Source organism: Hyaena hyaena, unplaced genomic scaffold (genome assembly GCF_003009895.1).
Source record: "Hyaena hyaena isolate Hyena2069 unplaced genomic scaffold, ASM300989v1 scaffold_116, whole genome shotgun sequence".
In the NCBI taxonomy this organism is placed as follows: Eukaryota; Metazoa; Chordata; class Mammalia; order Carnivora; family Hyaenidae; genus Hyaena; species Hyaena hyaena.
Genome location: NW_024080748.1, coordinates 3377052 through 3393869, shown reverse-complemented (window position 1 = coordinate 3393869; position 16818 = coordinate 3377052). Strand labels below are relative to the sequence as shown.

At 40.2% G+C, this 16818-nt stretch overlaps 1 protein-coding gene across 1 annotated transcript in view; it reads right to left on the bottom strand.

Annotated features, from left to right (window-relative positions):
* LOC120234781 (protein kinase C-binding protein NELL1-like) overlaps positions 1-16818 on the bottom strand; it is a 241379-nt gene that overhangs the window by 110469 nt on the left and 114092 nt on the right. The window contains exon 4 of the mRNA XM_039236746.1: positions 1099-1269. Within this exon, the coding sequence (XP_039092677.1) occupies positions 1099-1269 (171 nt within the window). The remainder of the gene's footprint in view (positions 1-1098; positions 1270-16818) is intronic.

Sequence of the window (16818 nt, the reverse complement as noted above, 5' to 3'; positions counted from 1 at the left end):
AGATGGCAGAACCTTCCTTAAGCCTGACATTAATTTGTTCTCTTCCCTTCCAGGTCCTCTTCCAAAACAGACTGCAGAGCTGTAATTACAAGCACATTCAAATACTCCTTCATTAGAACTGTAGTCCAGAACTGATTAACCTTGGATTATTCTTCCTATTTGGTCCCAGAAGGTAGGCTGTTCCCAACATGCCTTTTCCTTACCCTGGGCCTAAGGGAACAAGCCCTGTGGCTGAACAGTCATTTTAACTTTTGGTATCATTAACAATAAGCAACAATTCATGGGCACTGCTTACAGTGCAAAAATATTCTCTGTCAGATCACTACCCACAAGGATTTTCAGTGGATTCTAGAGAGATCAAAACATTCCCCTTGACCACCATTCACTAGCTGTCCAGCCACAAATGATCTGACAGGGACCAGCAGTCTTTCTTCAGCTGGAAGTAAACTGACTCCAGTGACATACAGGGGGACAAGATCTCCTTCCCACCCCAGCGTACAATGCCTGATGAAACCCCCTCCATCTCACAAAGTCTTGCCATCCTCTAGCAAACTGAAAGGCCTCATTCCTCTGCAGAGGATGGGTGGCATTAATTCCAAAAGATTCAAAGCACAGACTCTTTGGGAAGCCTCCATTTGGAAAAAGATATTTAAGCAAAGTTGTGCTTGATGAAGTGAAATAGAATTAGCTGCTTCAGTGGCACAGGCTTCTCAGATTCATTCGATGGTAGAATGGCTTATTCGCCTCCAACTGGAACGAACTCAACAACAATATATCACAGTTAACTGTGATCACAGCTCCATGGAATTTCAGCTGGTGCCTGGAGTACACGGAGGTGCACTTAATATTCCCCAATCTGTAATCAACCTTTTGTACATTTGTTCCTAATCACAGGATACAGTTTCATCTTAATGAACTGTTTTCTTAGCATATTATAGTTGGTCATTTCAGCACATCTAATGGCCCATTTGGTAGATTAAATTACAATTAGGGTCCCTTGGTTTTTATTTCCCAGCAAGGCCTGGAGGGGGTTGATCTTTTTCCCTTTCCCACTGCTTGATTTCAAGGACAGAATCACAAAGGAACAAAAGCACATACCTGTTGCAGTCGACGTGGAGCAGGAGATGAGAGGCGCTAATTGACAAAGCGACCTTGTGCCACTGTCCATCTGCCATCCGGTAGGGAAGTGCCTCACTTCTGGGCTTCCCGTTATGTATATAGTGATAGCGGATCTCATCCCTCAGGCCACTGCTCTCTAGTTCAAAATAGCTGTATGGAAAGTAACAAAAATGTGTTTGATTTTACTTCTGGATCCCATAGTCATCAATCCTCACTACGCACAAATTCACTACCCAGCTTCTCAGAATCTAAAATTAGCTAAACAGGACACAAAGATCTACTAAACAAAAATCACTTGTGCTGCATGGAATCCAAGTCACCTATCACTGGAGAACCTCATGGTGACACCCTGAGCCTCTAATGCAGAGACTGATCCATTCTGAACTGACAGGCCACAAGCTAATTAGCCAAGCTTGGTACAAGATCTCTCCAACACTTAAAAGTACAGTTCAGAACCCTCTACTGTCTAAAAAGACCAATCACATGGAATGGGCTTAATGATGCTTCTTTTTATTCCTGGTTCTTCTACTTTTTCAAGAATTAAAGAAAACCAGAAATCATGTTGGACATCAGGAACTGAAATAAACTGAGATAAGAAAACTTTACTAAACACATTTCCCCCTGGACAAACAGCTTTAAGTGGACAATAGTTTCTATATAATGAGTAGGGGAGGAATAGTTGAAGCTACTCACATATGGACCCGTATTTCAAATTATCATGTCACAAAACATGCAATTGAGTCTTTTCTCTCCCCAGATTGTTGCCACATTTTCCAGATCCATGAAAAACTCAGCATCACCACTACAGTGTGCACTTTTGTCACAAAATGGAGCCGTCAAGTTTGAGACACTCTTTCCAGTCGTGCTCCAGGGGGGATACTTTGAGTCTAAACCTGTTCTGGAATGGATCATCATGAAATCAAGCCCGATTTCATCACTAGGCATTGCACTAGGCATTTAACATATACCATCTAACTCATCACCCTGACAAACCTAAAAGGCTGATATTATCCCTAGAAACTGAAGTTCTGGAATACACCCCAGCCATGATTTAAACTTGGGTCTAAATCTGACATCCCATGCATTTTCTACCAGCTTGCTGTCCATCTCAGAGGCACAATGACAGTAGTAAAGATGGCCTCAACTGGCACTGTCTCTCAGCAATTCATTTGTACAGATAGCTCAAGAAATACGTGCCGATGTCGGTAGCCAGGTACCATCCCTATATTCAAAAGGACCTACTGCTTCTCCTCTAATTAGCTGAGTTGGCCTGACCCCACTAGCCAGATCATAATTTAATCTAAAACACAAAAAAACATCTATGAGCACTGAAATGAACAGATCATGAAAGTCAACCTCTAGTGCAAGAGACTCCCAAATCATGTGACAATAACATATGCATATTTCTTGCTCATTTTTCACAGGGATCCTCCCAAGAGAGCAGTGCTAGGGAAGACTAGATTCTGACCTACCTAATTCATACTAGACAAAGAATCAGGCCCAAGGTCGTAAATTCAAGAGGCTACTTTTACTATTGCAGCCAGCCCCTGGGCCCAGGTACGTACTTATTAGTAATAATACAATACACATTTTTATAAGACTGCAAAAAAGAAAATCCTTAATATGGAAGACATTCATTTTAAGGGAATTTTCCAAATTGCTTCTAAGCAGCTAGAACATCGAAAGAATCAGAATCAGAATTTAAAAGGTCAGGAAGACCTTAGAGATTGTCTGGCCATTCATTAACTTGCTCAACATTTCATTACTGAACACACAGGAAAGGGCTAATAATTTAAAATATAGATCCTATGAATGGATCAAGAAGATGTGGTTTATCTATACCATGGAATACTACATGGCAATGAGAAATAATGAAATCTGGCCATGTGTATCAACATGGATGGACCTTGAGGGTGTTCTGCTGAGCGAAATAAGTCAGGCAGAGAAGGACAAATATCATATGTGTGCACGTATAGGAGGATTAGGAGGAACTTGACGGAGGAACAAGGGGGAGAAGAAGGGGGGAAATGGTGGGGGAAAGGGAGAGAGGCAAACCATGAGAGACTCTTGAATGCTGACAAAAACTGAGGACTGATGGTTGTGGGGGGGTGGGGGGGGTGGGCATGGAGGAGGGCACTTTGGAGATGAGCACTGAGTGTTATGTAGAAACTAATTTGACAATAAACTATTTGTAAAAATAAAATAAAATAAAATATAGATCCTATCCTGAAGATGCTTTCAGACTAACAAAAAAAAAAAAAAAAAAAAGAAATTAAATCTGTCCCTCATACAAAAAGTTAGAAATAAATGGAAGGCAAAGGAAGCTGTCATCTCACTTCATATGCCAGGAATGGACCAACTGCTTTCATCAACATCATCTCATTTAATTTCGTCAAGGTTGGTATTTTTATCTCTATTTTGCAGAGGAGTTCACATGTGATGAGAGATATTAAGTATCTTACTTAATATTTACCAAGATCAGTTTCTAAATAGAAAAGCAGCATGATTTTTGTATAAGAGACCTCACCAAGATCATCATGAGAAATCTCTCAATTACTTCATTTTGACCAACAAGCTACACCTGCAGGAAGGGACACACCCTTTAAAAGGATATCAAAGACAATTAGAAATGCTTCTATAGGGGGCGCCTGGGTGGCTTAGTCGGTTAAGCACTGGACTTTCGCTTGGGTCATGATCTCGTGGTTCGTGGGTCCGAGCCCCGCATAGGGCTCTGTGCTGACAGCCTATTTCAGAGTCTGTGTCTCCCTCTCTCTCTGACCCTCCCCTGCTCATGCTGTCTCTCTCTCTCTCCTAGAAATAAATAAAAATATTAAAAAAAAAAAAAAAAAGAAATGCTTCTATAGACCACCTGATAGAATCAAGAAAGAAAGACAAAGGGAGGCAGTAATCTCCACATTCAGCTCAAAGAAGAAATCTGCCTGATTGTTAGGCAAATGGATACTTAGGTCTTAGGGTAAGGTTTCCGAAGCCATAATGCACACATTCAGGAAGTGCTAGATTTCCAACAGCTTAGATGAAGTCAAGACCATGTTTTTGTTTGTTTTAAATACATTAGATAACTGCTGAAGTACTCCTAGACATGAAAAGGAGACTGGATGGCTAAATTCTATCTGGGTAAGATCGCTTCATGGGTGCTGGGAGGGGAACAAGGCAGTATTTCCAGACAGTAACCCTCTGCTAGCAGAGGTGTGGGACTTAGTCCTCAGAGCACAGAAAACGTAGAAGGTGGTCATCTGGCCTGATGACACCTGGAGACAGCCTGGAGGGAAGAGTCATGATTTGCAGCGGAGGCTTGTTTATTCAAATTATGAACCACAGACCAGCATCATCACCACCTGTGGAAATTCAGATTGTGTGGCCCCATCCAAGACCTGTGTGAATCAATCTCCATTTTAATAAAACCCCCAGATGATTCATGTGCATATTAAAGCTTAAGCAACACTTTAGTCAAGTATACCAGGTGTTGCTTTACTTCCTGGCCAGCTGGTTATGGTGAGGGGAGCAGCAGTTTGAGGCTATGAGCAAGTAAGAGCCCTGCTGTGCTGGCAGGGAGAAGGGCACTGGAGGTGATCATGTAAACAACAGTGGAATAAGCTCACTACCCCTGACCAGTCCTCTTTCTTCAGGCCTCAAGTGCTTGAAGGTCTTCTGTGGATTTGGGGGAGGGGGCAACTATATGACTGGCTGATAAAAAAAAAAAAAAATCATGAGCCAGACTTATAAGCAGAAGTTTTCCCCTTCTTCTTGGATCTCAGCCAAGTACTCAGCCAATGAACTCTCTTGGCTCCCAGAAAAGTCTGTTCATCATCCTGCAAATAGTTGAAAACAGCAAGGACATTCACTACTGAGTTTTTTGTCAGACTGAACATCCCTACGACCTTCCTTAGACTCCAGAACCCCACCTAGACAACAAGGCCCTCTGGGACATAAATTCTCTGCCTTATTCCTCTTCCCAGATCCTTCCCCATGTTGGTCAACATGCCCTAGCTATAGTAAAATGAACTGGTTTCCCTCTTCAATATAGCATCCAGCAATACAGACAGTCTCTGGGCTGTGCACAATTCTGAGCATGCTAAGGTTTACATCCAATACTGCAAACCACATCACACAAAATGTTATAAAGCTGATGTTATGAAGGTGAGTGTTTCCAACCTATATTTACACAGCTAATTTTTTTTTTTTTTTTACTTAAGCCCTTTCTCTAGTTAGGCAGACCCTATCCACCATCAACATGAATAATTCTCTAAAAGTCACCAGTGAGTATTATGAACATAGTTACTATGAAGTTTTACAAGACTACCTGAATTCCATGCTATATTGAGGGAAATAACCAGGAACAACTCCAATTAACATCGATCAAGATCAGCCAAGTCATTTGTATTAAACTTTGTGTCCTTTTCCTGAAAATGTATACTAAGGGATCTATTTTTATTAAACAAAAGAAACTGAAGATTTGAAGTTCATACAGCTCTAAATGGCAGAACCAGGACATGACCCCCGGTCTGGGAGACACTTACATAGATGCTCTCAAAAGGCAACACCCCATTACTTCCTACTATCTGAGAGGTTTTAAATATATTACCACCTCTCATTTTGTCAACACCCTTAAATGGTAGCTATTAAATTCACATTTTAAGGTAAAAACAGAGGTTCAAATTAACAAAATGCCTTGCCCAAAGTCACATTACTCCTAAGTTTCAAATCCAGGTCTACTTAGTTCCAAGATTCATGTTCTTCTCACCACACTGTGTTCCTCTCCAGGTATAACTGTATGAGCCTATCAAAGCCAGAGGGCAAGAGAATTCAGGAAGACTCAGCTCCTCCATCCCTGGTCCCAGAATGCCCCATCCAGCTAAAGAATTCCCCTGCAGACTCAAGTACAAGATCCCATTTCCTCATGCCATAAGAAATTTATCACAAATTGAAAAAAAAATTCCATATGTATTTATATAGAAGCTGACTTCCCTCTTCTGGCCCTTTGCCTACTGCTTGGATAATGGAGAGAAGCTGCCAAAAATACCAGTAAGGTATACTGTGTCCTACCTCAGGTCAGGAGTCTCAAGGACTGTGTGTGCTTTTTGGAGGCGGGGGGGGGGGGGGGGGGGGGACACGTCTGAACTCCAGTCACATAAGATTGCAAAGAACACTGGCCCAGGGGTACCAAGATTTGATTTCAACCTTAGGTCTGCTTCAAACCATGAAATCTTCAGCAAGTGTGTCCCTGCCCCTTTGTACCCTCGGTTTCTCCTACCCATCAAATGAAATGATCAGATCTGATCCACAACACCCCAGGATTCCTTGGGAAAAGCCTTAGGGGGTCTAAGGCACAGAGAACGGATCAGGCATCAGAGAAGCTCCACTCTCTGTTGTATAATTTGGATTTTCCCATAAGATTTCATTTAGATAAAAGAAATCCACTACCAAAAATAGTCCAAAACCACTAAACTAAGAAATCTTTAGAATCCAGCTCATGTCTAGATTTCTGTCATTCATCACTACTCTGCAAACTGATCAACTTTAAAAGAAAATGAATAATTAGTTGGTCAGCTAGTTTCATTCTCCCCTTGACTTTTCTGGTGATGCTTAGGCCCCAGGCTCCTTAGCAGCTTGAAGGAGAGCAGAGGAGGGAGTGGATGCAGCAGACATAACTAAGATTCACAGCACACCCTTCTCCCTGGCACACACCAGGCTATTTCCCAGTCCCTTGAATCTATGGGGGCCACATGACTAGCTGTCACCAATAAAACTTGAGCAGAGGGAATTTGTGGGACCAAGACTAGACAGTTAAGAAAGGGTGTGCCTTATCCATGGAAGTTGCACATGATCCAGTAGAGAATTCTGAGATCTTAGTGGGGAGTAAGGTCATTAGATGTAATGAACCTGGGTCCTTCAGAAACTGCATGGGGCAGAGACTCCCTTCCTCACACAAACTAATGCTGAATAGAGACTAACCAAAAATACGTTTTTACTCATAATCACCAGAGATTAAGACAACCTTGACTCGTTAAAAAGAGATACCAGAACATGAAACTGAGGAAAGACAAAAAGCTGACAAGTCTCCATGGTGATGAAGCTATCCCCAAGCTAAAAATAGACATGTCAGGAAACAGGAGTAAAGTCATCTCCTGTCTTGTGTAGAATACATGACCAAATTACATGGTTCAGTGTTTTGCAAATGGTATTTTCCAAAAACACTAATAATGTTATCTCCCATCTCACATGCTTTTCAACATAATCTTGATCTTCTTCCAATGGAAAGGCTTGGATATAGGTACCCTCCCCTTGATCTGGGTGGACTTTTAAGTACTTTAAGAGCAGAAGAAATGCTCGGTAACTTCCAAGGCTGGGTCATAAAACCTCAAGCAGTTTCTACTTTGTGAGAACACTTGAGCTTGAAGTCATGACCCACTATGGAAGACTTCTAACTACCCTAAGGCTGCCATGCTATAAGGAAGCCCAGACCACATTGGGAAGACTGCGTGCAAATACTCTGGTTGGAAAGCCCCAACTGGGATCCCAGCCAACACCAGTATGAACACCACATGTACAAATGGAAACACCTCCAGATGGTTTCCCCAGCTGTCCACTCCCTCCAGCTGATGCCACTAACATTATGGAAGAGAGACAAGCCATCCCTCTGGACTCTGTCCAAATTCCTGACCCACAGAATCTACAAGCATATTATAAGCTTGGGAATGTTTTGTTACACATCAATAGCCTTGGAACACTAACTTCATGCATACTGGTTTATATCTTCAAGCTCTGAAACTATAATTTAGATGTGTCCTTACCTAAATGCCTAGGGTCATTGGCCAGATGATCAAATCTCATGGTGCCAATTTTCTGCTTACAGGCCCACAAATTTAAAACTATGTATTTTCTTCTATCAAAAGTGGAATTCTACTCAAAAAATGCAACCTAAGATCAATACATCACCTCTTAAAATGCATGTTTCTCAGAACCCATTTAAAAAGATAAATGCCAAAGGAATATGCTATTGTCCTTCTCAGTAATCCACTATTTCTCTCGTATCAAGTCCCAATACGTTGGCCTCAAACTTCATGCTTACTGAACTAGAAGTGGTCCCCTCAGTGGTCCCTTTATAAATCAGCTACCTTCTATGGGTTCTAGCCCCAAGTGTTCTTCCCACGTACAGAGCTATTTGACAAAGTTAAAAGAACAGTCCTAATTTACTTGCACGAAATTCCATTACTCCCAAATTTTATTTCCTTTACTCAGAGCAGTATGGAACAGTAGAAACGGGAGAAAATACATGCCTAATATACAAGTAGCTTCAGAGTCTGGCCAACATGTGTTTGATCCCTGCCTCAGGCACTGAATCTCCATGTAAATACGGACAAGACACACCATTTCCCTACACCTGTCTTCATCTATTAGAAAATACTATCTTCTTCACAAATTTCTTTGGAATAAAACGTAACACAATGTTTGTAATTTTCCTACAAAGAGCCTAGTGTCCACTAGTGACTAAAATTTCCCTTCGCTCTTTCTGCATGCATGGAAACAAACAGCCTCAGACATCTGAAGCTGCTGAAAGGGTACACACACCCTCCCTTTTCTCAGAAAGTGTTTCTCTGCCTTCCCCTTTCCCTTGTTTAGACTTGACCTGGTGATCTTACTTGCAGCTGTAAACTTACCTATTCATTCTGTACTCAACCCTCTTAGTAAACATCTAGCAAGAGATTAAAGGTGACAGTAATTACAAACTGCTTGTTATTGAAAAGAAAACATTCACTGTTAAATGAAATGTAAAAATAAGGTTCTTTACATCTTCTCAAAACCATTCCATTATAATCTTTTAACATTTATTTGAGAGAGCAAAGGCAGGAGGGGCAGAGAAAGGAGAGAGAGAATCCCAAACAGGCTCCACATGGTCACTGCAAGGAGCCCAATGTGGGACTTCAACTCACATCCTCATGAGATCATGACCTGAGCTAAAATCAAGAGATGGAGGTTTACCCGAATGAGCCACCCAGGCACCCCAGCCCCCAATTACAGTCTTCAAAGCATGGAAGCAGCCACTCTGTGCTTACTAACATAAGCACATGATTCTAACTATCGGACATACTGATAGGAGAAGACATGAAAGCTTGGAAAGTTCGGAAATTTCTTGTCCCCAATTAAAAAACAAATTCTAAGATAAAAGCAACCAATGAGCTAGATTACAACAGGGAAGAATGCAGCAGCCTTAGTTTCTGACTAAGGCGCCTTCAAAGACAGTCAAAGTATTAAATAAACAAGCCCAAGGCAAGGATCCTAGAATCACACAACTGCATCTTATCTGAAGCCTAAGGTATAGTTCCTTATCCCCAGGAACTCAAAATGAAGATGTTTCTAAATATCAAGATCTAAGAAAAAGGAACCAATAGTCATTGTAGTTAGGGCAAATATATATATATATACATATAGCACTTTTTATCCTTCTAAGTTTTCTTAAGGACTTAAAGGAACATTGTTCTGAAACAAAAAAATAGAAGTCTTCACTTTTCTTAACTATAAACTTTTAAGTTAAAATTTTTAACTTGAATCTTTCACTTCTATATTCAAAAAGAAATTTTTCTTTATGGTACTTAGTGAAAAGCACCCAACGTCTCTCATAGGCAACCACTGTTACCAGTTTCCTGTGTATCTTTCCAAAAAAAATTTTACAGAGTAGTTTAGACTTCAAAGTTGCAAATAAAGAAAAGAGAGTTCTCATATACCCCATATCTGTTCTCCTATTAACATCTGACATCCATTTATCACAACTGATGAACCAATATGGCTACAACAGTATCCAAAATCAATACTTAAGTCACATAACTTTAGTTGTCATCGAATAGCCTTTTTCTGCTCCACAATCCCATCCAAGAGACATTAGATTCAATTGACAGACCTCATTAGACACTTTTTAGTGGGGATAAGTTTAGACTTTGTTTCTTTATTACCTGGAAAATTGAAAACTACTGATGAGGAATTTTATAGAAATTCCCCCAATTGTGACTTTTCTGGTGTGGTCTTATGTTTAGATTTGGGTTGTAGGTTTTGGAAAGAAGTTTAATTCTCATGACAGCATATCAAAGACACATACTACCAACGTGTCTTACTAGTTTTGATTACTCATCTTGGTGTTAACCTACCTGGTGAGGTAGTGTCTGTCAGGTTTCTCCACTGCGAGGTTATCCTCACTCTCCATACTGTCCCTTTTGGGAGAAAGTCTTATGAGTGGACCACACTAACCCAGTGGGGAGTTAAGCTCCACCTCCTTGGAGTATCTAAATTATTTAGAATTCTGCACGGAAGATTTGTCCATCCTCTCATTTCTTTATTCGGTCATTGATTTAAAACTATTTACTCATGTGTTGTTTTATACTTTGGTTTACCGTCCAATAACAGTTTATTTGGTCACCCAAATTGTTCCAGCATGGGCCACTGGAAATTTTTTTCTGCTGGCTCCTATGTCCATTTGACATACTCCCTTCATTTATAGTACAAGATGCTCAAGACTCGACTTACATATTTACTGACTCAGCCCTAAAATCAGCCATTTCTCCAAGGAAAACTTTGGAGAAATTTCTCATTGGAAAATGGTAGTAAAAACCAAGATCTGGCCGCTTGGTGTGTTCACTGCTACTGGAGTATCATTGCTTCTAGGCCATCTTAGCTGACAGAGCAAAGAACTGCATGTGGTATAATAACTAGTGCATATGTACAGATCTATATTTCTATATGGATGTATGTCTGAATTAAGTTTATACTGATGCCTTAAACTCTAAGCTGTTACCATATGGATTATTCTAGCCTTTTCCTCCTATTTATCCATTACCACCCACAATTTATCCTCTATTACTCACTTCCAGCACACACATACAGTGATTTTACAACTGTTAAGCTATACCTTCATGTAAACAATTATCTATTAGAATAAAGCATCTATGCTGAGCGAAATAAGTCAGGCAGAGAAGGACAGATACCATATGTTTGCACATATAGGTGGATTAAGAGGAACTTAACAGAGGACCATGGAGGAGAAGAAGGGGGAAAATAGTGGGGGAGAGGGAGGGAGGCAAACCATGAGAGACTCTTGAATGCTGAGAACAAAGTGAGGTCTGATGGGGGTGGAGGGGAGGGGAAGGGGGATGGGCATGGAGGAGGGCACTTGTGGGGATGAGCACTGGGTGTTATATGGAAACCCCTTGACAATAAACTATTTAAGAAAAAATAAAAGAATAAAGCATCTATTCCTTTTGCCTTTAGTCTTACTGACTCCACTTACTTCTGAAGTTACTCAGGTCAGCAATTTCTCCAACCCCCTTTTCATTAAGGTTGTTAGACCTGCTTGTAATCGAGTTGGAGTGTTCATTCACTTTCCATCCCACTCTCCATCCCGCAATCCTCCAATCTTCCGATTTTGTTTTTACAATATGCATACATTAAAGTTTACTCTTTGTGCCATAAATTCCTGTGGGTTTTAACAGATGTACAGTGTCACTTGTCCACCATGAGGGTGTCCTACACCACAGTGCCACTGCTTGGAGAAAAAAAAAATCCTGTTTTTCACCTATTTAGTCCTCAAACCCCTGCAAATCACTCATCTGTTTAACCCTTCTATTTTTACCTCTTCCAGAATTTCATATAAATGGAATCATGCAGTATAAAGCCTTATCAGACTGGGTTCTTCTACTCAGTAATATGAATTTAAGATTCATTCATGTCGTTGTATGGTTTAATAGGTTTTTCCTTTTTGTGATCACTGTATAGACATACCAAAATTCATCCATTCACCTCCTGAAAGATATTTTGGTTTCCTCCTGTTTGTGATTATAAATAAATGAGTTGAGTAAACTTTGTATTCAAGTTTTTGTGTGAAAATAAGTTTTAGAAACAGTTAAGTAAATACCTAGGAGTGTGACTTCTGGATTATGTACTAAGACTGCATTGAGCTTTGTAAGACATTATCAAACTCTCTTCCAAAGTGGCTGTACTAGGTTATATTCCCACCAGAAATGATTGAGAGTTACTGCTGCTATACATTCTCCTCCGTAATTGCTTTTGTTAGGTTTTTTCCTTTTCAACTTTAGCCATTCTGCATCCGTGTGTAATAGTATGTCATTTGCATTTCTCTAATGGGGGAAAAAAAAAAGATGTTTGCTCACCATTGAATTTTAAAAGTTCTTCACATACTTTGGACACAAAACCTTTAACAGATCTATTTTGCAAATAATTCTGAGTCTGTGACTCACGTTTTCACTTTGTACGGTCTCTTGCAGAGCACAGGGCCTTGTTTTAATAAAATCCAACCTACCAAATTTTTTTTTAATGGATCACACAATTGATATTATAAAGAACTCATCACCGAACCCAAGGTCATGTAGATTTTCCCCTATGTTTTCTTCTAAAAGTTTTAAAGGTCTGCATTTTAAGGTCTGTGATCCATTTTGAGTTAATTTTTGTGAAAGGTGTAAGGTCTTTGTCAAAATTCATTTTGCATAAGGACATCCAAGCATTTCAGGACCTTTTAATAAAACTATGCCTTCTCACACAGGTTAATGTTACAAAAGTCAATATTAATCTATTCTTTGTCCCCATCTTTCTAACATAAATGGTAGTATACTATCTTCATGTTCTACACTTTTAACTTACTGTTACAATACACCTTTTTTTATATACACAAACTTCCTCTTTATCCTTAGTTTGATAAACATTCTCCCATTCAAAAGAGCTAGAAAATAAATACATGATCTCCTTATAGCACAAGTCTAAACTACAACCAAAGACTCACTTTTTTTTTTCTTTTTTTATTTCTAGGAGAGAGAGAGAGAGAGAGAGAGAGACAGCGTGAGCAGGGGAGGGTCAGAGAGAGAGGGAGTCACAGACTGAAACAGGCTCCAGGCTCTGAGCTGGCAGTCAGCACAGAGCCCGACGTGGGGCTCGAACCCATGAACTGCGAGATCATGACCTAAGCGAAAGTCGGACGCTTAACCGACTAAGCCACCCAGGCGCCCCCCAAAGACTCACTTTCTTAAGGCTAAGCCAGTCTTACATACTGTGGAAGCAAGAATGAAAATCATATATAAGACATGGCACTAAATGTTACCTAGGAAGCACCAATCAGTATAAGGCCTTTGATTTACATGCCTCTCTTCAAAGAATTTGCATGCCATTTGATAAGGTAAAATAAAAAACCTAGAGAAAAACAAACAAGAAAGCCTCACTTTTAAAGAAGGGGAGTTGGGGGGGAGACAATCAATCATTGACTTGTGATCCAGGAATGTTTCAAAAAGGAAATAGATACAGAAAAGCTTTTTAAATTGAAGTGAGAAAAACTACCTGCCCATTGTAGATTCTTGCCACCTCTGTCATACATTAATTGAATAAGTGTGGATTTATTTTACACAAAACACACTATTTTGATTACTACACCTTTGTACTCCATCTTAAAATCTGGGATTGTGATATCTCCAGCTTTGTTATTCTTTTCCAGGATTGCTTTGGCTATTCGGGGTCTTTTCTGATTCCATACAAATTATAAGATTATTTTTTCTAGTTCTCTGAAAAATGTTGTTGGTATTTTGATAGATTGCATTAAATCTGTAGATTGTTCTGTACAGTATGAACGTCTTAACATATTAGTTCTACCAATCCTAGAGCATGGAATATCTTTCCATTTGTTTATATCATCTTCAAGGTCTTTCATCAATGTTTTACATTTTTCAGAGCACAGGTCTTTCAACTCCTTAAGTTTATTCCTATGTATTTTACTCTCTGGTACAACTGTAAATGGTGTTTTCTTAATTTCTTTCTGCTGCTTCATTAAAAGTGTATAGAAACACAACACATTTCTGTCCATTGATCCTGCAGGCTCTGTGAATTCACCTATCAGTTCTCGTAGTTTTTTGGTGAAGTCTTTAGACTTCTCTGTACATAGTATCTTGTCTTCTGTAAAGAGTGAAAGTTTTACTTCTTCACCAATTTGTAGGTCTTTTTTTTTTTTTAATATCTCATCTTATTATTCCTTAAAAAATTAAAGCCACCTGGGTGGCTCAGTCAGTTAAGTGCCCAACTTCAACTGAGGTCATGATCTTGCAGTTCACAGGTTTGAGCCCCCTGTCAGGCTCTGTGCTGACAGCTCAGAGCCTGGAGCCTGCTTCGGCATCTGTCTCTGTCTCTGTCTCTCTCTCTCCCCCTACCCCACTCATGATCTGTCTCTCCCTTTCTCAAAAATAAATGTTAACAAAAATTAAAATTACCACATGATGGAATAATTCCACTACTAGGTATTAACCGAAACAAAGCAAAAAACAGTTATCTGAAAAGATATATACACCCCTATGTTTATTACAGTATTTACTATAGCCAAGACAGGATGGACACTTGAGTTGGTTCCATAGATCATTGGAGAAAGATGCAGTGTATATACACAATGGAGTATGACTCAGTCCTAAAAAGCAGTAAAATCTTGCCATTTATAACAATATGGATGGACCTAGACGATATTATGCTAATGGAAATAAGTCAGAAAAGTAAATACCGTACGACTGCACTCATGTGGAATTTAAGAAAATGAAGATGACCAAAAAAAAAGGCAGAGTCTTACATATAGAGAGCTGACAGTTACCGTAGGGAAGGTAGGTGAGGAACAGGTGAAATAAAGGGATTAAGAGCACATTTATCTTGATTAACACTGAGAAATGTATAAAATTGTGGAATCATGCTGTACACCTGAACAGAATAACTGTTAATTATACCTGAGTAAGAAGCTGGAGGTAGAGGGTGAGAAAGGTGCTTCAGGAAGGAGAAATACAAAGGACAGGAGGGGGAAGTACGTCCAGCACTCAGGCAACAGAGAAGGAGCAAACAAGACTATTGCTGAGTGTATGCAAGTGGAGTGCAGAGAAGCTGGCGAACAGTCAATGAGCCAACTGGCTGGATTCATAGAACCCATCTCTGACATTTGACCTTTACCCTGCACCCTAGCAGTTATCAAACCATTTTCTTCCAGGACAAATAGGTGATTCACAGGCATGAAACATTCCAAAAGATGTCAATTTCTGGTACATTACCCCTCACTTCAGTCCTTTCTCCTTCTTCTCAGAAAGCACTTCAGATCAGTGGATCCAATGTACCCTGAATCCACTAAAATACATTAGGGTATTTTTTAACACAAATTAATCACAAATTTTTATCTCCAGTTTAGGCCTGTCTTCTGAGCTACATACTTGAATAACCAAATGTCCACTTAACTCCACTTTGATCTTTCAAATTCAGTAAGCTCAAGACATCTTTCCCTCTAAACCCAGTCCTCACCCACTACAGTCTACATCAAAATGAAAGCTAGAGGGGCCCCTGGGTGGCTTAGTCGGTTAAGCGTCCGACTTTCGCTTAGGTCATGATCTCGCGGTTCGTGGGTTCGAGCCCCACGTCAGGCTCTGTGCTGACTGCCAGCTCGGAGCCTGGAGCCTGTTTCAGTCTGTGACTCCCCCTCTCTCTCTGACCCTCCCCTGCTCGCACTGTCTCTCTCTCTCTGTCTCTCCTAGAAATAAATAAAACATTAAAAAAAAAAAAATGTAAGCTAGAAACCTAAGCATGGTCTTTGATACTTCTCTCCCCTGTGCCTGATGTACAACCCATTGTCAAGTCCATATGGCTTCTACTCCTGTGTACTGTATTCCTCACCTCCTCCCCTACCATCCTTTTCTAAGCCACCATCACCTCTTACTGGCAACTGCATATCCTCACAACTAGTCTCCTTGAATCCATTCTGGTCCCTTCCAATCCGTTCTATTGCCAGTCATCTTTCTGTAAACAAAAATACCAACAGCTCACTAATCTCTTCCAATCACCCCCCACACTAAACTTACAAATCAATGATCTATGGCTGGTGAGCTTAGGACTAAATTTTAATATTTTTTAAATTTTTTAAAATTTATTTCTGAGAGAGAGAGAGAGAGAGAGAGACAGTGTGAGCAGGGGAGGGTCAGAGAGAGAGGGAGACAGAATCCGAAGCAGGCTCCAGGCTCTGAGCTGTCAGCACAGAGCCCAACGCAGGGCTCAAACCCACAAACCATGAGATCATGACCTGAGCCGAAGTCAGAAACTTAACTGACTGAGGCTCAGGACTAGAATTCTTAAGCATGGCTGCCAAAAACCCACATGCTCTGGCCCCTGCCCACCTGTCCAGCTTCAACTTATATACTCTACATGTTGTTCTCTGCACACCAACCTTCTTTCGAGTTTTTGAACATACCCCGATGCCTCCGACCAAAATGCAGCACTTACATATTCCACCCTGCAATCCAAAAGACTCTCACTCCCATTATTTACAAAATTAACATCTACTCATCCTTCACTAATCATCTTGTGGGTCACCTGCCCAGGAAGACTTCACTAATAAGCACCTCTCACCACTCCCCAGGATTTTTCATAGGACTATGTTCCTTTCCTCATAGTACTTATTTCTAAATATGCATTTTTGTTATTAATATCTGCCTTTCCCACTGGATTAAAAGCTCTATGAACATACTGACCAACCATGGCTGTTTTTTCTAATCACTACATCTTCAGAGTCCACCATAGGGCCTAGTATAAAGACTTAACAGTTTTAGAATATATTCATATCTGGTTTTTATTAGCAGTAATAAATCATATGGCACATCTCACAGCTGATTGTGATAGATT